Source organism: Pipra filicauda, unplaced genomic scaffold (genome assembly GCF_003945595.2).
Source record: "Pipra filicauda isolate LSUMZ 115617 unplaced genomic scaffold, ASM394559v2 scaffold19_size4547281_pilon, whole genome shotgun sequence".
NCBI lineage: Eukaryota > Metazoa > Chordata > Aves > Passeriformes > Pipridae > Pipra > Pipra filicauda.
This window is the reverse complement of record NW_024104309.1, coordinates 283,455-304,967: the sequence shown is the minus strand read 5'-3', so window position 1 is coordinate 304,967 and position 21,513 is coordinate 283,455. Positions and strand designations below refer to the sequence as shown.

At 40.0% G+C, this 21,513-nt stretch overlaps 1 protein-coding gene across 4 annotated transcripts in view; it reads left to right on the top strand.

The window, feature by feature from the left end:
• The window catches only part of TTC39A (tetratricopeptide repeat domain 39A), a 45,191-nt gene that overhangs the window by 20,863 nt on the left and 2,815 nt on the right, over positions 1 to 21,513 (top strand). For all 4 annotated transcript variants that reach the window (XM_027739428.2, XM_027739427.2, XM_039380614.1 and 1 more), the window contains exons 6-17: positions 671 to 735; positions 2,005 to 2,104; positions 2,991 to 3,056; positions 8,538 to 8,646; positions 9,285 to 9,352; positions 9,482 to 9,541; positions 10,317 to 10,478; positions 12,083 to 12,174; positions 13,180 to 13,300; positions 15,875 to 15,986; positions 18,588 to 18,702; positions 19,360 to 19,476. In XM_027739428.2, coding sequence (XP_027595229.2) covers positions 671 to 735; positions 2,005 to 2,104; positions 2,991 to 3,056; positions 8,538 to 8,646; positions 9,285 to 9,352; positions 9,482 to 9,541; positions 10,317 to 10,478; positions 12,083 to 12,174; positions 13,180 to 13,300; positions 15,875 to 15,986; positions 18,588 to 18,702; positions 19,360 to 19,476 — 1,187 coding nt within the window. The remainder of the gene's footprint in view (positions 1 to 670; positions 736 to 2,004; positions 2,105 to 2,990; positions 3,057 to 8,537; positions 8,647 to 9,284; positions 9,353 to 9,481; positions 9,542 to 10,316; positions 10,479 to 12,082; positions 12,175 to 13,179; positions 13,301 to 15,874; positions 15,987 to 18,587; positions 18,703 to 19,359; positions 19,477 to 21,513) is intronic.

Below are 21,513 nucleotides of genomic sequence, written 5' to 3'. Positions count from 1 at the left end.
AACAGCAGCTACTAAAACAAACCAGAATGACAGACTGATGAGTGAGGCAAGAAATTGCCCCCAGGAAGTTAGGAGACAGAAGAATCTTTAACAGTCTCTCAGATACACTTTGCTGTAAGTTCTCAGTTTGTTATAGCTTATAATGTAACATGTTACCATCTCATATATATGAGTATTCAGGCCAGAAAGAGCATATCCTGTGTAACCTTACTGACCCTGCTTCCCTTTTTGGGATATGAAACTATATTCTGTAGACTCCTGTGGACAGGCAGTTACTCGTGAGCATTTCCTAGCTCAACACCAGGCACATCTGAACTGTGCTGAAGGACAAATGAGAGAAAGCTATTTTTTTGAAAGAGCCACAAATGCATGTACCTTAGGTGACATTCACTAGCATAGTCCTTGTGTTCATTAATGCAAATTCAGATGGTCCAAAGGTGACAAGGGCTGAACTGATCACAGAAGGCATCAAAATAAAGTGCCTGTGTCTAAGCAGAGTAAAAAATATATTAATATAGAAAGGAAATCCTAAATCCATGTGTTGTGTCTCAGAGGCTTATATTGTCTGTGTCATGCTGGTTATGTTCCAGGTATGTGTTCACCTCAAGAAGACAAAAGACCTTTATAATACTTGCAAATTCATATTGCTAATGTGTTTCCATTCCAACAGGATGAGAATATGGTAAGCTTCATAAAGGGAGGCATCAAAGTCCGAAACAGTTACCAAACATACAGGTGAGTCAGAGTGGTGATGTGATTAAGTGTACTCTATCAGTAAAAAGTGCTGCTGGTCAAATATTCCAGCACAGTCATTAGGCATATTGAAATGGCCTTTCTTTTATAGTTCTAGCTGCAGCTTTTTGGAACATTTGAAACCAGTAGCTGAAGCACAAGTAATTCCATAATAAATGCATAAAACTAAAATAAAATGAAAGGGCAAGAAACCAAAGAGCTTGCAATGTAAAGTATAAATGGCTTCAAACAAAGATTAAACAAATTTGCAGGAAATAGGGGCTATTTTGTGTAGCAAACAGATGCAGTCTCCCCACATCATGAGGTCTGTGAGCAGACAGTTCTTAAAGGATGCTTTTCCCAGCATATGCCACTGTCTGAGTGATATTTGGTGAGCTGGACTTTTAATCTGGTTAAGTACACCAGTTCTGCTTTAAAGAGAAGGTGCCTGCTATTGCAAATGATAAGCAGGGTTGCTTATCTGAACTCACAGTATGCTCATTACTTAGTGTCTGCAAGCCAAGAACATCTGCTTAGGCAGAATTCTTTTCATCCAGGTATGTTATGCAGAGCCACTTTCAACATGTGCAAATGATTTTGAAGTGCAGTAGTAAAATCTAAAAATTCCATTAAAATGTACACCGTGGGAAGCATATTCAGTTGTGCCTCTGTCAGGACCAGCTATAGTTTGTATAAAACCAAAATGTTAATGAATCTAGTAACTCTTAGGTGTTCTTCTTCAAAGAAGGCTAATAAAAATGCTAACAACAACTTGCATATTAAGAAAAGCTATATTTTAACAAAGGGAAAGGTTTTATGTGACACCAGCAGTTATGATTTTTGTACTCTACCTTCGGTGTGGGAAAAAATAATTGGTTGCAGTTTTGGTGAGAGTGTGGTGCAACAGAGAAAACACTGAAATATGGAAATGAGGCTTTATTTGCTTTGACTGATCGGTATTTTTTTACAATGTAGTTTCTGATATAAAAAAGCATTTTTCCCTTCCCTGCTGTCAGCAGAACTGCTTGATAATCTGCAACAAGAGCAAACTTGAAAAAATAGGATGTATAAATGTTGCAAAGCCACAGCTTTTGAAACTCTCTTTCAGGGAGGAAAGGTCACCAGACACTGTAAAAAAGACGAAATGAAATAAAACAAAAATTCAGAATGAAACATTTGCTTAATGACAGTGAATTAAAAGTAGCAGAAAACTTTCGCAGTTCTTACTGAATTGTAATTACTGAAATGTAACAGAATCTTGTGCACTTTCAGGGAGCTGGACAGTCTCATACAGTCCCCACATTATGTCAAAGGAGAGAACCATCTTCATTTTGAGGGAGGTGTAAAACTTGGAGTTGGAGCATTTAATCTGGTACGTACCAACAGTTCTTATCCTGAGCTGAAGTCCTGCTACCTCCTGGAAGTGACCCTAACTTGAATTCCTGAGAAGCTCCGCTGACATCAGTGTTGCTGATCGTGTGGTTAAAACATAAATGTGTGCTGATGGTGCAGGATCACAGTCTTTGGTCTAAGAAAATCAGATAACAATACTCTTTAGAAATACAGAGACTGCTGCCCACAATGTGGGATGAGGGCCAGGAGAAGCCTTGCACAGAAGCAGAAGTTGCCTGTGTTGGCTGAGTTCCACTTTCTGTCTTACTGACACTTGGAGAGCTTGGGCTGTTGGCAGGGCAGTTGGTGGGGTGGGGTACAGGAATGAAGGGATGGATTGAGGTCCTGCTCAGGCCACTGTTGGCTGTTGTTGCCTGTGTTCTGGCCAGAAAGGAGGTGATCAAATGCTACAAGATGGTTCCTGGTGTGTCAGAGAGGCATTGACCCAGAGATGGCGAGGGGTGACGTGGTTGTTCAAGGGATGGGCTGCAGAAAGTGCCTGGTGCTTCCCCTTCCTTGCACTGCTTTACATGAGTCTGCCACATGCCCAGATGTTAGATTTACTGCACAAGGACAAATATGTACTGTGTGGTGTGCACCCAGCATTTCTGAAACATCCGAATACTGGAGTAATGTGCTGTGTAAACATGTTTCTGTGCAGGGAATCCCAGGGACACAGGGTCTCTATATTAAGCAGATATTTCTGTTAAAATTGCATTTAAAATATAGCAGGTGGATACATTTACTCAGGAACTTGTCATATAGAAATGCTTTTAGTACTTTTAATAATTATTTCTTGTCTTTGAAAAAATTGTGGGAGGCAGCTGAGAGACAGAAATGCATAACTGTTGCATTTCTCTCTGTAGACATTGTCCATGTTCCCTGCACGGATCCTGAGATTACTGGAGTTTGTTGGATTTTCTGGAAACAAGGTAAATGTGAGCTAAATATTATTGGTACAGTCCTCTCACTCTTAAATTTAAAAATGGAGACAGGAGTTTATCTCTTCTTCCTCCCATTATTTGTAACCCTCTGGAACACCCTGGTATCACACAAGCACGCTGTTACACTGATGCTTTTGTGCAGCTCAGTTTTCCTTTATTTTTTGTCTGAACTACTGCACTTCAAAGACTGGGGGGGAAAAAAACCTCTATTTAATTTCTGCTTTAATAGCAACTGTTAACTTGAGTGTGGCACCTAAATTCTCTTGTCTAAAGGAGTAAGTGCTTTTTTGCCTTTTATAATGTTTTCTATTTATAAAACAAGTTTTGAGAAAAAAATGTTTCTTTATCAGAGCTGCAGCCTTACCTGACAGGTCAATGACTGTCATCACCATTTGATTGGTTTACAGGAAGGGTCTAATATCTGAAAATAAAATGTCTTGTTTAAAAGCAAGGAGCAGAGTGTGGATTACAACTTAAAAATTTCCAGGAGCTATTTCACAAACAATAAAGGCAAAAATCAAATACTTTCACCTGTCAGTTACAATAACAAAGAGCATCTAAAGCAAAATATTCTCCTAGAACTGTAAAGGCGATTCATGTACCAGCAGAGCTCTGAGAATACTTTGGTGAACACTCATCTTACTACTACAGGTGAAAATTGTCCCTCTAATTGAGTTTGTTGTTTTCTTTTGGGGTTTCTTGTATGGCTATGAGTGAGCTGATATTTGTGTTGATGAGTCAGCTCCTATTACAGTTTTTTAATAACTCACTGAAGCATGACCTAGATTACCATAAATTTAAGCAAAAACTGCTGTCTACACACCACAGAAAGGAGTAAGACGTGTGGATCAAAGCTCATTGGTGGTCACTTATTTTAACTGCCTTTAAAAAGTCTTTCTGCATTTGACAGGTGCCTAAAGCCAAAAGCAAAATTGCAGTTGCACGTGCAATCCTTTCCAGTGGTGATTTCCCAAAGCTTACAATAAGAAGTAGTGGACAAGAGTCTAGAAGGTGAAAGAAGCGGTGACAGAGGAGGAGAGGGAAGTTTGTGTGTCATGTGTTGCACCCATCCAGGAGAAAGGAGTTTTGAATACACTGTGTTTGATATTTTACTCTTTTCCATGAAGTGCTCACTGTGAGCATCAGGTTGTGCAAAAGTCGTGGTTTGTGCCTTGAGCTGTTTGCAGATTACCTGAGAGAGCTGCAGTGCACTGGAGGACAGCTTGATTTTGGTGTGGGTCATGTGTTTATGAAAACTGGATAAAAAAATTGCATTGTGTTATCTTCCAGGATACTAATCTACCTCGAAGCCAGGAGATTTGCCCCTAGGGACTCTCCTTGTCTCTCAGACATGTCATTTTGGATAGTAAATGAGGACATGCCCAAAGCTCCTTTACTTCCTAAGCCATTTGTGGGCACTGTGGACAACATGATCAACTTAACAGCAGTCTGGAGCCTCAGAATAGTAGGTGGGATAAGATCAAGAAAGTATTAAAAGTAGCCTGAGGCCGTGTTTGTTCCCTTCCAGTCCAAGATGTGCCAGGTTGTGCCCATCTCACTATTCAGGCTCCTTTCCTTTGCATCATTAGTCAAAATATGGGCTTATTTGTGTTTAGTAGCATCGGCCCTGCATTTGGGCATTGAGGTTCAATGCAGTTTTGCCCAGTTTTGTGAGAAATGTTTTGTGGGCAGAGGTGTGTGTCACACACACTCTGCTGGGAGCATGTCTGCCTCACTGGGCAGCAGGTGGAGTGTGTGTTCTATCTGGACTTCTGTGTTTAAGGATGACTAACCTCTCATGGGGAGAGCAGGAGAGTCCTTGCACTATCTCCCATGGAAGCACTGAACCTTTCTCACTGAGTCCTCTGCCAGGTCTCAGGCTAATATTTACCCTTGTTCTTATTTTATAGACAATTACAAATGCTGTGCTGCTAAACTGTAGAAGTTTGACATGAGCCTACCATATGTTAAGTGCAATTTGTCAGAGGGTCAGATGACAGCATGATTTCAGGGGAAGGCAGGAAAGCTTTTAGATAGAACCAGTGTCTTTCAAATTATACTTCTTTTATGTGGGAGGACATTTTTCCCAACGCAGCTGAGCTGAAGAATACGTTTGATGTGTCAATTTGAAATAAATTTAATTCCAGTTTCCCACTAAGCATTTTTTTTGAAGTGCATTTTGGTCTCTTCAGATTTTAAATGAAGATTAAATTGAAATTATTTCATGGGATACATTCAAATGCCTTGTGTACCAGCTTAATTAGCCAGTTTGTTGTAAAACTGTTAGTAGTATCCATCCTCCTTGCTAAGCCTGCAGTTACGTGATTGGGTCATGGGACATGAATGATGACCTTGCTCTGCTTTCATTGTCCAGATCCCTAATTAAAAGAGAGTGATTTAAAAATAACATTCAAGAGCTTTTGCTTCAGGAGAGTAGATGGATTTTAGTCAGTAACAGCTGAAATAAATATGAACCAGCTTCAGTGTTGTCTGATAATGATTTTGAGCACTGTCCTTTTTCGTCCTGCATCCGCTGTGGGATTCCCCACTGTTCATGTAGGAATTCCTGAATGACAGAGCATTGGATGTTTGGGACAAGGGTTGAATCAATAAGATACTGATGTAATATAATGTAGTGACAGTCTTGGGAATTGAGAGACTGTGGGATGTTATGGGGAACTTGGATGAAAGATGAGAATTCCCATATTGGATCACAGTTGTCCCTAAGAAGTGTCATTGCTCCCTGCTCTGTGTTATACTTTATGTCCTTCAGAGTAGCTTATGTTTTGTGTGAAAACAAAACCCAAATGTGCTAATATCATTTTAGAGCAATTACAAAAATGTCATTTTTGAGAAATTACAAACACTTAATGCCTTGACATCTGTTTTATATGCCCTGTAATAGACTTTGTTTGGAAGCTCATTCCCAGTGTTCTGGGATTGCTCATATCATTTGTGACATAGGTGTGGGAAGTAGTTATGGGTTATTTATGGTTAGAAGGTGTGTCCTAACAATTAAATATAATGTACTCACTGGTGCCAGTCACTGGGTGAGCACACTTTGTTTACAGAATTGCTCCTTAGGCTCAGGTAGTCGCTGCTTGTGCTCTGGTTCTGAGATCCTCAGTTTGATCCCGGTGAGCAGTACAGTGCCCAGCTCATGGCACCTCCCTTGGCTGATGAGGTTTGCTGGCTAATCTCTGGAGGCTCCCTGTGGAGAAAGGGTGTGTGCTTGAAAAGGTGATTCATGTCTGACCCAGGCTTCTGTGCCAAATTGTTCCTTGGAGGAGCTACCTCTGTCTCAGCCAGCCACAGAGGGAGCCTAGGGAGGCCAGCTGACTGAGTGTGGGATGTAAAACACGTTTCCCAGGGACAACCCTTCATCTTCCTACCTTCCTGGGGATCTGATTTTAACAGCAGCAATTTGCAAGAGTGTTTTTGAGGAGAAGCAGCTTTGTTGCAGCGTTTTCTGCAAGCAAGTGTTGTAATACTAATAACAACTACTTCTATATTTCTTTTGTTCAAGCTGTGTCTACTGATTATGTTGTTACTTTAATACAGAAAGTTTGGGATATTCAAGTGGCAGAGTGAAAAGTAAACACTCTTTAATACCTCTTCTGGACAAAATAGGATTATTGACATAGCACAAAGTGAACTGACTTGCTTGGTGAGCTTCCCATGCCTGTGTAACTACTCAGTTTGAGAATTTGGGCTTAAGTGTGTCAGATTTGCAGCCCTGTTCTGATGAATGGGCAATGTTCTTAACCCATTTACTTCCCAGGTACTGCTGTCCAGGGTGTGGCTTTGTTCCTTGTCCATACAGACGATAACTTTATGTTTGGCTCTGATAAAACAGGCTTTTGAGACTAAAATGTGTGAGATCAACTTGACAAATGATTAAATTATTCTGTATGACTAACAGAATTTGTTTCTGAATCATTCTTAGTGCTATTTGCATTCATATGTATTTCTGTATTATGTGGAAGATACCAAATACTGTAAAGCCAATGTCAGTAAAGGCTCAGAGAAATATCAAACTTGAAACTTTTCACTGCAGAAAAATGTACTTTGGAAATCTACTTTGGAATTTTTTTCTGCCAAAATTCATTCCATAGAATATTTTGTCTTCTACCTCAAAGTAGAAGTACTTTTTAAAAAATCCAAATATTTGTGGTTTTCATCTGGGCAGTTTGCAGAAGTTCAATACATCATGTTTTGTTACTTATTTGTATCAATTAAACTTGTGCTCTCAGAATAAATGAAGTGGGTTTTATTTTGCAAAGTGCTTGGTTTCCATTAAGTCATTGATTTTTCAGTAGTGATTTTACTGTCTTTTAATTTCTTCTGTAGTGACATGCAAGTCATCATTTTCATTATTTTGTCCCAACTAGATGTTATAATAGACCTGCAAAAATGAGTTGCATTTTCCCCTGTGACAGTAATTAATGTTGTAAATTAAGATAAAAAAAAAAAACCACAAAAAACTGTATTCATGTGAAAACACTTAACTACACTAGTTAAGTGAAAAAATATGTGTGTGATGAAAATGAAAGTATGATTACAGGCTTCAGTGTTTACACAGTAAGTGATAAAGTTGTGGTAGCGTAACACCCCTCAGTCAGCAAGGGCACACAAAGCATATAAATCTGTTTTGATCATGTAGCTGTTAGACAGAATTTTCCCCAGCACACAGTGGATGTCTTACTGTGCATATTTACTAATAGGCAGATCTCGTGTTTGATACATTTGCATATTTATAATCTTGCTGTTGATATGATGGAACCAGTCCTGGAATGGGCTGATAAATGCTCTCGCCTCAGGAACTTGAATCCTTGAAGTTGGTTATCCATCATTCTGTCACTGAATATGAATGTGGGGTTATACTTGATTGCTTTGGTTCTTCCAAAAGGGAACAGAAATACTCTTCTTGTATTTTTCCACTGGTGGTAGTGGGCCAATATTGTTGCAAAGCTCTTTTTGTTCTTGGCATGCTTAAAAACATCTTTTTGCCCTGATATCTTTTGCTCTGCTAGTTGCAGATTTTTTTCCTTAATACCTTTAACTTGCTTGTCTAGTGAACCTCAACAAACATGGATACACTGCATAATGGTGATATTTGGGTTTTGCCCTGCTTTTAAAAACTCTTTGTTTTTCTCTGGAATGCTGTTTAGCAGAACTTGGATGGTGGTGATAAGTTCTCTTATTCTCTTATGTTAACCATGTAATACATCCCAAGTTGCTGCTCTGTCATCAGGTATTTTCCAGGCTATGCAGTAATTCCATGAAAAACTGTTAGATAAATTAATATGTGTATTTTAACTTTCGACTGCTGTGTAAGCAATGTATGTCAGTGCCTTTTTGGGAATTTGGTGAGTGAGCAATCTGAAGATGACACTGCAGAAGTTGAATTAGCAAAACTCAGCTCTGGATCTTTTCCAATGCTTTGTCCCCCTCTCTCTGTTTGCACAGGAACATGGTCTGCTGCAGCTTCAAGAAGGAGCATCATCATACAGCTTTAGGTCGGTGCTGTGTACCATGCTGTTGCTTTGCTATCATACTTTCATGACCTTTGTGTTAGGTAAGATTGTTTATAATAACTCTTGGATTTGATTAGTTCTTGTGGGACACAAGGGGGAAAAAGACTATTCCATCACTTCTTTGTTGGTGACTTGTTTGTTCGTAACCAGATTAAATGTAACTCGTTTGTGGGTCATTTTAAAATAGTGATTATAACTGAAGAGAGTGTCTTAATTTTCAAGATGGAGGTTTGTTTAACACATAAGAAGGGAGATAATGGGGATAGCCAAGGAAGCTGCGAGAGCTAAATTTGACTTCAGTAGTCAGATGTGTTAATTGGGAGGTTAAAATAAGGGCTGCAAGTGATGGGTTCATTGTTCATGTTTATATGTCATCCCTGAATTTTTGGGGGAGGTGATAGCTTCCCTCTGACACATACTTCTCTGTTATCTCCTGCTAAAACATTCTACAAAATGTTTGTCTACACATGGGTTTTCAAGTCAGTAAGAACAATGTTGTTGGGGCTTCCTGTTTGCTTCCTTAGTGCAGCACCAACCTGTTTTTATGCCTTACTTAGCAGAGAGAGAGGAACCTACGTGTTGGCCAGTTGAGGATGGATAATCAGTACCTTGCATTCCTGGGGTTTTTTTCTCTTTGTTTCCTAACTATTTTTATCACTTGCATTTTTATGCATTCTAGGGACAGGAAAAGGAAATGTTGAGGAGGCAGAAAGACTACTTAAGCCTTACTTGGCTCGCTATCCAAAGGTAAAATGAATCCTAATTTATTTGGTATGATTGTTTAATGTTTTCTTGCCAAATAACAAAGATCTAGACTGTATGGTCAGCTTGAAAACTGTTACAGAATACTTGTATTTTTATTATTATTTATTACAGGGAGCCATATTCCTGTTTTTTGCAGGCAGGATAGAAACACTAAAGGGTAATATTGATGCGGTAAGTAATCATTTTGCTCTTGGGAAATTAAATTTCAAAAACTTTGGAAAAACTCCTCCAGGAGCGATGTTTCCTTTTTGGCCAATGCTTCCTGTGGCTTTGGCCTATATGTAATTTGTAGTTCATGAATTACAAATAGGAATTTTGAAAATTATTTTGACTAACTTGTTTGTCCACCTCATTTTACTACCCTTCTCAATTTGTGGTGCTAATCTAGTCCACCAGTATTAATGACACAGTTTTTTCATTGTCTTTCCTATCCTGAAGCAAGTTGTGCCTTTAATAAGACCCAGTGGTAATCCTTTGCCTTCAGTCTGAGTGGAGAGTCATACAAGACTTAAAAGAATTATGGAGATGGAGAATGCATGACCCAAATACTCTGAGACAGGGTATCAGCTGGTGTGCAGGGCAGTAGCTCCCTTGAAATCCGTGGAACCACAGCAATAAATGTCAGCTGAGCATCTGTCCTCTGCCTTCAGTTTCCTAATTTCCCTAGACACAAGCATTAATTTCGATTATGCTTAGAATTTTTATAACTTCCAGGAATGAGGAGGTGTGTGGCAGGGTAAACTTGCTAACACCAGGATGACTGTGTAGCCAAGAATCTCTTGTGTGTGAAACCAGCAGATGTGATTTTGGTAAATACTGGGCTGTTTATAATTTGGAAGTGGCAGGAGCCATGTGGGCAGATCCTGGAGCCCCAGTGTCTGTTACAGCACTGCTGTTTGTGCACTTACACATGACTAAGGCAGTGTTTGGGAATGTCTGTGTGCAGGCAGTCAATAGGTATGAGGAATGCTGCGAGGCTCAGCAGTACTGGAAGCAGTTCCATCACATGTGTTACTGGGAGCTGATGTGGTGCTTCACCTACAAGCGCCAGTGGAAGATGGCTTTCTTCTATGCAGACCTGCTGAGCAAAGAGAACACTTGGTCAAAGGTGAGTGAACAGAAGGGTGAAAGACCCTGTAGTATCTATTAACTTTCAGTCGAGTTGACTTTCTGTAGCTTCAACAATAGAGATTGTAAAGTAAAACCTGGCCCTCCGTGGCTTTTATAGAGCGATGTGAACTGCAAACATTCAAATCTGAACAGACTGTGGGCAAGCAGAAATCTTTTGAGCCCAACTGGGAGATGAAGATCAGCTTGTTGAAGAGGTTCTGCTGTGTATTCACTGGTTGTGTCATCAACAAAGTGCAATTAATGGCACAAGTTGCCATTTCTTTCATCACATTATGGATATGAGCTCTTCTGGTGATGAGTGGGGCGAGCCATGGCGGTGCCTCCAGGATAATAAGTTTAATTAGAAGTGGTGCCTAACCCTGCACATCTGAAAGGGAGAAGTTCTTCTGTCTAGAATCCTGGTAATTTTCCTCCCTTCATCTTCCCTTTTTGCTGCTTTAAAAGTGGGGATTACATTTCCCTTTTTCCAGTCAGTCGGAATTTCCCTGGACTGCCATGACTTCCCAACTAATGATGAACAGTGGCTTAGCACCTTCATCCTCCAGCTCCCTCGGGATCCATGGACTTGTGCACCTTCAGGTTCCTTCAATGATTTTGAACCCAAACTTCTCCTACACCAGACAGTTCTTAATTCTCCTGTTCTCTGCCTTTGCCTTTTGTGACTTGGGCAATGAGGCTGGAGCACTTGGTGATGAAGACTGAGGCAAAAAAATCAGAGTACTTCAGCCTTCTCCAGATCTTGGGTAACCTAGTCTCCTTTTTTCTTTCAGAGAGGGCCCACGTTTTCTCTAGTCTTCCTTTTATCACCAGCATACCTATAGGATCTTTCCTTGTTGCTCTTGGCATCCCTGGCCAGACATCAGGGCTTTAGCCTTCCTAAAAACCTGATCCCTGGCTGCTCAGACAATTTCTCTGTGTTCCTCCCAGGCTACCTGTCATTGCTTCCACCTTCTGTAGGCTTCCTTTTTGTGTCTGAGTTTGTCCTTGTTCATCCACAAGGCCTCCTGATGTTTTAGCCTGACTCCCTCTTTGTTGGGATTCATCTCTCCAGAGCTTGGAGAAGCTGATCTTTGGATATTAACCAGCTTTCTTGGGCCCCTCTTCCCTCCAAGGCCTTATTTCATGGTAGTCTACCAAGTAGATTCCTGAAGAGGCCAAAGTCTGCTCTCCTGAAGTCCACAGGGAACGACTCTAGAACTCTAGTACCTAGAATTTAGGATATGTTAGCAAATTGTGATTGGACACACAGACTGTATAGTATTAATTTTTTCTCTGAGCGTGACCTTTTCATAAGTTTTCTAGCATGTGTACTTAAGAGTATTAAAAACTTATTTACACAAGCATGAGATTTGTTCTTGGAATATGGACAGAAACTATAAGCTGATACAAAGTAAACAAAGACATATGTGATTTAAAACCAATGTTCTGTACTCACTTTCTAAAATACCTCTTGCTTAAATTTTTATAAGATTGTGAGGAAAAGCAGCAACTGCCACTTTGTTGCTGGTTTGTGCTTTATATCAATAAAGGTGATGCTGTAAATCCATTTTTCTTTATAGATATTCTTCATTGCATTTGCAGGCTACTTATATTTACATGAAAGCTGCTTATCTCAGTATGTTTGGACCAGATGACTGCAGCCCTTTTGGAGACAGCGAAGCTGAATTATTTAGGTAAAATTTGCAAGCTCACAGTTACAACAGTTCACTGTCTTTTCACACCACAGTGTTGGGGGAAGAGAGACCAAATATTCATTGTGCAGATTTGAAGGTCTGTGCAAATAGCATTGGATTGGTAAAAAATGGCAGAGTTAAATGTCCTTTAGACTAAAGTGGACCCTGAGTTCAGACAACAGATTCCTCCTGGCCTGGAAATACTTTAGGGAAAGGGTATGAGATCTATCAATCATACAGTGGCTGCTGCTGTTCCATGTAATAGTCACATTCTTTTCTAGTTGTTTCCTTTAATCAAAATGGCACGTAAGATGTGAAAACCTTCAATGAATTGTGCTGCAAGATGTGTGTCTCCTTTAGTGGGAATATCAGCACTACTTGATTCTTGGGTTTTGAGTTCAAGAGGAATAAAAAAAGAGTTAAATGCGAGTGATAATCTCACTGTGTTACTGTAATGTTTAAGCTTAAAAATGCCTAAACCTTGCTGGGGCAAAGAAAATCTGATTACTTCGGGGTTTACAATTTTTATATAAAACCTAAATATCTTTATTTTTTTAACATGCTTACAACATGATACTTTTCAGGTTTTCTCTGTCTTTTATAATCATTACAAGCAGATTTTACTGAATTGGGGATCCATTATGAAGCGAATAGTTTTAGTCTGGGAGAATGGGAGGAAGACTTACAGAAGCTGGCTTGCCTCTTTCTTAGTCTGTGAAGAGAGATGAGCCCTTTTTAAGTTCGGTGCATCATCTAATTTAATCTTTCAGTGGGGAAGAGTCCTTCTCCTGCTTCATTAAAGAGGAAGCCTAGAGATAAATGTGCCCTGCATAAAGACAGCTTTTGTGAGTATGTATTGCTCAGCTTCCCAGAGGTAGCAATAGCCCAGTGTGCAACAGCTTTTTTAAGTTCTCCTTGGTTTGATTTTTTTTTTTTCTTTAAATTTGAATGTTCGGGGTTTTTTCACAGAGGGAAAATTCCTTGTGTTTTCCTTTATACTTTCAGGATTGTTCCCACTCTGAAACTGAAAATTGCCGGGAAATCTCTGCCTACAGAAAAGTTTGCAATTCGGAAAGCGCGACGGTATCTTTCTCCAAACCCTGTTCCTTTGCCTGTTCCACCTTTGGTAAGTTAGAGGTATCCACACACGTACCCTTTTCAACATTTTAATTTATAGAAATAAACCCGAGATAATTAGAATAGTGTCTTTCCATGTTTCTAAGGTAAAACCTCTGCAGGAGACTGGAATGTTCCCAAAGCAAAGCCAAATGAATGCGAGGAATGCTGTAAAACTGGGGCATGCACCAGCCACAGGGAACTGAGCCAGTTGTTTGTGACACGTAAATGTGTTGCATGTGTAACTCATTATTCCAGCTATAGACCAGCGTGCTCCCAACAGCTTTCTTTTGCTTCCCTTTTGAGGAACTTTGCCCTGGGTCTCTTTTGTCACGTGTCATTTACTAACAGAAGACTTTAAGGTACAAGTGAGGGGAGGTGTCAAGGAAACAAAGCAAGAACTGGGGACTGCCTGTAAGCATCTGTTTAATGTGCCCCTGAATGTTTGCAGTTTGCTCTCCAGAGCTCCTCACGGGTGCCGGGATGAAACGATCCTTTGGCCACTTCAGAAAGCCATTGCAACTGTAGATTTGTTTGTTTGTTTGTTTAATTTTTTTTGCCCTGTGATGCTGGGCAGTTCCCTGTGGCCAGATGAGAACAGCTGCATGAGGCACCCATTGCCTTGTTCATGGTGCACTTACAAAAATCTGTCTACAAAGAACATGTAGAAGAACATAAAAGGTTTTGGAGTCCACAGGTTTGCCAAGTGCAGTGGTGTTAACCTTTGCTGTGCCTTGAGCTGTTGTGTTTGAGAAAAAGATGGATAATTAGTAAATACTCTTTAAAAAATACCAGAACAAGGAGAGCTTCTTGGAGACCTCAGTGAGTAGCCACTTCCCAGCCCACCAGTGGGGATGTGACACTGTGCCTTCTGAAGAAATAGAGTTGTTACAGCAGAGCGTGGGTATTCACTGGGGGCCACGTTCCACTAATAAGGCTGAAGTGAGAGAAATAATTAGGTTACTTTGACCTGCCTTTCAGGTTTCAGAGAGGAAGAAGCACACGCACCTGGGGTTTGGCTGGGCTATCCTAGTGGGATTTTGACAGAGCGGGTTTCTGTACCAGGATCTCTCCTTGGAGCAGCCGGGCACTGTGTCCTTGGCCGCTGTGCAGTTGCGTTTCCGAGGCAGCAGGTGCCGCAGCTGAACAGATAAAAGCACTTTATGGATGTGGAATTGGGGGCAGAATCTCATCTCCAGGATTTTTCTTTTCATTATCAAGGGGCTTGCTGAGAAGAGCGAATTCTCAAGCAAGTCTTAGCTCGAGGATTTAGCCAGGAATGAATGTGGGTTGAATACTTCTATTTCAAAACCATGTTAATGAATCTGCACTAGGTACAGTAAGCTCAGCACAGGTTTTCCAATCAATAGAGACCAGATGGTGAAAGCAGCAGTGACTGGGGTTAACATGCTGTTTCAGCTACTCTAGCCTGACAGATTTTTGTGCTGTAGTTACATAACTCAGTTATTCTATATAGAAATTTTATTTTAATTTAAACACAGACTAGGTCATATAAATAAATAGAATAAATGGATTGGACGCTGATCTCTTCTCTCTGATGACCAGTGACAGAACTCGTGGGAATGGCATGAAGCCGAGTCAGGAGAGGTTTAGCCTGGCTGTTAGGAAAAGTTTCTTCCCCAAGAGGGTGGTCGGGCACTGGAACAGACTCCCCAGGGCAGTGATCACAGCCCCAGACCTGCTGGAGCTCAAGAAAAGCATTTGGACAACACTCTCAGGCACATGGTGGGATTCTTGGGGTGCTCTGGTGCAGGTCCAGGAGCTAGACCCTTGTGAGTCCCTTCCAACTCAGGATATTCTGTGAATCTGTCATTAAACAACTTGTCATGAGGGCCAGTCATAAGTCTATGTAACATTTCCATCTTTTGTGATTGCCAGTGGCAATGGGCACATTTGATCTGGTCATATACTGTAAGAGAGAACCCCAATAACAAAGAGGAATTGAACCAATAGGTTTTAATAAAATATACTTTTAGAACAGTTGAATAAGAAAGAAGTTGCTTTCTGTGGGTACACCAAACAAACCTGAGAAATGTAAGAGGCTTACAGTTCAGTTTTAAAATTTTGCTGGTTTGTTTGAATCTTGGCTTAGAGGTTAGGGGGTTTGGTTTTCTTTTTCTTTTGTTTTGTTTTCCTGAGATTTCATATTTTTCTGTGGAAGCAATACATTTCAGTTATTTGTGGTTATTACTGCCCTGGCTAGGACAGAACTGAAAAACCAGAGGAGACTTTAATGAAGGGACAGTTAGCCTTGTGCCTGAATGTTTCCAGTCTGGTTTGTTGGTACCTGCTTCATCTGTAAGTGAGATGGTGTTTGCATTCTATTCAAGCAATCTCCCTTGTATTGTGTGTAGTAAGCAGCCCTTTAGTTGTCTCCCAGAGCTAATTTGTTCTGAAAACCCGTGTAACAAGTTCTCAGTTACAAAGAAAATATGTTTTGACAAACTGACTTTATTTAAGGAACCTGTAACGTTTTCATCATGCAGAGATAAACTAAAGTATTTGACAACTACATTTAGGCAGAACTGTAATTAATGATGCTGTCATTTCTCCCTGACCCTAGGAAATGATGTATATCTGGAATGGCTATGCTGTAATTGGAAAATGTCCCAACTTAACAGAAGGCATGTTAGAGACTTTAATTGAAGCAGAAGAAGCATTGGCAAGAAGTTCAGGTAATCAGTGATAGGGTTTAACCAGTTATTTTATAGTGCAATAGCTAAAGATATTATCTGTGAATAGAGAGAAACACTCATTAGTGAAGTTAATGGGATCATAGGAGGAACATAGATAATGAAACCATAAACTGTTTATGCAGATAGGAATTTTTTTTATTTTTAATATAGCAATAACTTACAATAATAGCAAGTGATTTTCCATCCACGGATGTGTGGATGTGTGTTAGGAATGGTTTATGACATGTATTAAAGGACTGTTTATTTTGGTAGATCAAAATCAGAGCATGTGTTGGCTTGGTTATTTGGATGATGAAGCTTTGTTATCCTCAGATACTGTATTTCAATTTTGAAGAATAAATAGGAGACAAGTTGGTCTTCTGTTTTAAAAAGTGCTGCCAGTTTATGGTGTGACCTTGGGCTGAATGGTCTGGTGTCACCAGAATACTATAGAAATCTGGGATATTAAGGATGGGCTTCCTTTGCACTATGAATGAGCATAAGATAGGATTGAACTGAAACAGGCTCTGCTGCCACATTTTCTGTCAGTCTGTTAATTAGCTATACATGAGGAAGTGGAATTGATGTTTATTTCTTGTCAGTCTTTCACAGCTCCTGTGGGAGTACAACCAGTCTGCACATCTTTTCTCACAAAGCTTTCCCTTGCTCAATATTTGATCTTATTACTATTATATACCACCTCCCTGCAAAAGGATCAAGCCCCTGTTGACAAAGGAATATAGGCTAAAACACTGCATTGCAGTCTTTTCTAGGGCCTTGGTCTTCGTGTGCACAGTCTGTTACACAAGATTTGAGAGAGTTCCCTGAAAGCCTGGCTAAAATTATTTATTTTTAATTAATTGCACAAGAGAGCAGGGAAAATATTTTCAGTGAAGGTGACATCTTAGGAAAAGGCCTTTGACCCTTTCACTTTCTTTGTCACCCATTTTGTTACATTATTTCGAGTAAGCAAATTATTTCTCTGTTCCCTTTTTTTTCCTCAGTTGACAAATTGTGGATAAGGCTGGATTTTGCAGGGATCTGTAGCTGATTCATGTTTATAGAACACTGTGAGGACATGTAATAGAAAAGTGGGATATATTTCAAACACACCAACAATTTAAAGTATTGCCTGTTCCAAATATTGACTTGCTGTTTCCAAGCATTGTGCTTTCCTTGAGCTTTCCTGACAGGATTCAGAGCTAAGCTATTATGTATTCAAGTATTTTCTCTGAGTTACTGTTAAAAGATTCTAGCAGTATAAAAAGATGCATCTGAGGATGTGCTTCTAGCACATTATACCATGTAAGATGTAAAAGCAAGGCTTTTAGCAGAAGTAACATCTAAAAATACAGTTATGCATATCAGGTTTGCATCTAGCAGAGGTTCCTAAATGTTTGCTGACACAGTCTGGGGCAGTCTGTAGGATATAAGCAGAGGAAATACATGCCTGTGGACGTGTTCTTGGGACAGATGTCCAGAAGAGGAGGCAACTGTTGGTTTGGTGGTTTTTTTTAATTCTTATGAAATAATTCTTCCATGGCCTTGAGTCATCTCACTGTGCACATACTCAGTGTGTCAACCTTTGCCCTCTTGCCTGTTTCTTTTAAGTTAGTTTGCTGGATAGTCTTTGGGCATCTTCCCTGGGATTTGTTTTGGTGACTTATGTATGTAGGAGCCTTTGTGGGAATTTGCAATAGAAGTGACTCCAACTGTAGGACCAAGGCCTCCGACTCAATACTCCAAAGGGAAGCAGCTGTTTCGTGCAGTCTGTGTCAGCATTTAATCAGCTGGAGTGATAAGTGAAGAACCAGGTAAGGCTTGGAGCAGTGAAAACAGGATGACATTCAACAGCATCAGATGCAGTATCACACATTTTGTAGAAATTCTTTTTAGTTAGGATTTCATGAATTGGAAATGATTAAGCAGGCTGTAGATTTTGCTTGTAAACTTTAAGATTAAGCTGCCTATACGGATTGGCTATGGAAAAGCCAGATGTTTGCTTTGAAATGTGCAGAAATGTTCTGATGAAGGAGGAGTGTTGATAGTAATGACTTCGAACCAGGCACTCATAATTAGAAGTAAATACTCAGAAGAGGTGTAAAGAAGGTATGGTAGGAAGATGAGGAGATGGGAGGTGCAGGTAGCAAATTTCATATATATTTTTTTTTAGCCAAGCAAAGGTGGAGAATTGTTAAAACACCTCCCTACGAATAGGCCATGTGACTAGAAGTCAAGGAAGAAGAGCTGTACCTACTAAAGGGCAATAAAGGTTGAGAGATTACAAATTGAGCCTCAGTATTTACAAAATTAACACCTTAAATTAGTTTTTGGATGTCAGAACAATGGGGTAGCCTTTCAGTGGGAGTAGGGAAGGAAAGAATAGCCCAACAATTTTTAGACAAAGTTTGATTGATTTATGAAAAGGTCGATGTTTGTTTGTCTCTGCCTTAAATTAAATTCACCAATTAGTTCCTTCTGTCCTGTGACCCAATAAATGGATTGTGCTCACACTTGCCTTTGTAGAAGTTTCCCTACGGGGTAGGAAAGTCTCTTCTGTTCTAGAGTTTTCTAAAATGTGCCATTTACTCCATCCTGCAGCTACAGAATTACTAGCAGATGACCGGTGTGTGATAAAGCTGTTAAAGGGATTATGCCTCAAGCATTTGGGCAAGATCTCAGAAGCAGAAGAACATTTTAATTACATCTATTTAAAGTAAGTTTTCATACCTGGCATGTAGGAGAGCTCTTGAGTTTCAAGTAAGAGGAGATGCAGCCATGATATGAATAGAAGGGAGAGGACTGCAGTACCTTTGGTATTTATTTCAAGGAATTTCAATTTTAATTCCCAGTCTTTTTAGCCATGTGTTGAAGAATTTCAAATCTGCAATTTTTATTGAGGTATTTTCTCCTTTTAGGGGACTATAGATGCATAATTTTTTTAAGATACCACTTACCTTTTTTTGCCCCCTTCCTCTTCCCAGTCATGAAGGAGCTGCACCCAAAAAGCCAAGTGCAGTTTGCAGAGACAGGTGGCAGCATGATTACACTTGGAACTTCTGAATGGCCTCTCTTCTTGTCAGTTCACATGGTTACAGCTCATAATATTGTCATCTTTTCTAACACTTCCCTGATAATAAAGGCTTTATTTCCTAATCCTGAGATTGTACATATTGTGTAGGATGCTTATGCAAAATACACATTTAATAACCCGGAAGGTATCTTGGGGTAGGGAACATGACAAGTGTCATAATAGAGATTGATTGCTCCTTCTGATCTTAGCTAATCTCCTGCTTATTCGTGTATGGAGCTGTTAAATGAGGGAAACGATATATCATTTCAAGGTCTCCAGGCTATTTCTCTTCCAATGCAGTGAGAAGAAGATAAAATATGATCATTATCTAATTCCAAATGCCTTGCTGGAGTTGGCAATACTGTATCTAGACCAAGATAGAAGAGAAGAAGCAATAAAACTTCTGGAAAAAGCAAAGTAAGTGAAAAGCCCGTGTTGATGTCTGATGAGTCAGTTTGGTATTTTACTGGTTAGCAGGAAGCAGAAACATTTCATTAATATCATGGAAACTCATTTCAATTTTTCAGAGGAAGGATGCATGCCTTAGTTTTGGTTTGACTTTGCCAGTGGTAGGTGTTAGGTTTGTTCAGTCTGGGTCTTAAACATCAATTCTGAGAAGAGCAAAAAAAAAATTTAAATATGTTAATTGGAATGTCAGAGGCTTCCATAAGAAATAATCCATGTGTAACAAAATGTAATAATCTTAATATTTACTTATTCATAAAAGATGTATAAAATGAAATCAAAGCTCTGTGTTATGGCTAAAATAGCATTACTTTAATTAATGGCTAGCAGGGCCTGTTCCTTGATGAAATACACTTAAGATAACGCTTCAGGTTGCATTTAGTATCTTTGTATTGTTTCATCTGCATCTGAAAAGCAATTAAACCACCTGCTTTTGCTATTTTATGTGACTGATTTTTCTAGCAAAGTAGGTTTATCAGGAAGTTGGACTTGATCGTGTGTGTTCTTTATTATAAAATTAACAAAATACAGGGTTTGCCTCTGTCTGAACCTTTACTTCTATGCTGAGCCAAAATTTTAGCAGTGGTGGGGAGAGAGAGAATCCAACCCTAACAACACTCGCCCTCTTCAAGCAGCAGCAGGGGTATTTCACCTCTCTGGATCCTGAATGAGTCCAGATGTGTGCACCTTCCCAGTGCAGAGAGTCACTGACACAGGTGTGAGCAGCTACAAAACTGGTGTCTGCCCCCAGTTCCAGAGAGGTCAGATAGAGTTCTTATGGTTTGGTTTTTTTTTTTCCAAATCAGTCCTCTCTGCAAGACAGAGTGGCGAATCAGCCTACCAAAGATTATGCCAAAAGCCTGTCAGCACAAAAATTAAAATATTGCAATCCTTAATCTTCTCTGCTTGTGCTTGTAAACTCATGGAAGATATTAAGAGCAGCAAAAATTGCATTAGCAAAGTGCAATGGAAAGTGTTTCAGTTGGCTTCACATTCCTCTAAACATGCCTCTCCTGTCCTAATTTCCTTTGTTCAAATCTCTAGTAAAAAGAGATCTAGAAAATAATGATTCGGAGCTGCTTGTTCCAGCTGGAACTTCTGTCTCTTGCTGCTCGACCACTGCACCTTTCCCTGACAGCTCTGAGTGTCCCAGATCCCCTCAAGGGAAGGTGTCTGGCTTAAAGGGGAGCTCCAGCAGACTGCAGCTCCGAAAAATTTGTTGTTGCCCAGTGTATGAAAGCTGATACTCAGACTTGCTGGGCCCAAAGAACTCGTGGAGGCTGTAACGATATAAAAACCCCCACAGAAACAACGATCCACCACAAAACCCCCCCTGGTATTTCAGTCAGTCCTAAAAAAAGGTGCAGTCCTTACACTTCCACCTGTGGCATTAAAATGCTTTGATTTATAAGCTTTCAGCTACAAACTGAATGTCTTGGCAGCCTCGAGGGGGAGAAGCGCGTTGGCCGCGGTGGGTTTCGGGAGTGCAGAATTATGTTGGCAGGAGAGCAGGCGAGCACTTGGCTGGTGCATGACGCTTGATTTGCTTGACCTAAATCCACATACTGCTGCTGGCTGGAATTTTCAACTCTGGGAGAAAGAGTGGAACGAGATGATAAACAGTTTTGGCTTGGTCGTGCATGGAAGTGTTTCTATTTGTTTGGCTGTGAGCTACAAACAAGAATATCAGCGTGCTGATGAGAAGTACTAACTCTGCATGACAAAATCTACTTAATTTAAGGAAAAAAAACTCCAAAGGGTTTTAGATCAGCACACAGCAGAACCCAGTCACCTCCTTTTCTCAGTCAGCCTCTTGGGTGTTGCATACATAAAATTATAAGCTGGTGTAGCATGGGTGTGGAATTCCTTGTTTTCAGCAAGAGACTGCCATAGTGACAGATACCATGCTTGGTTGGAATTATGAATTTTGAACTGAAATGCTTTTAAGGTATACAGAGCTTAATACTTAATGTTATGTTTCTGTAAAGA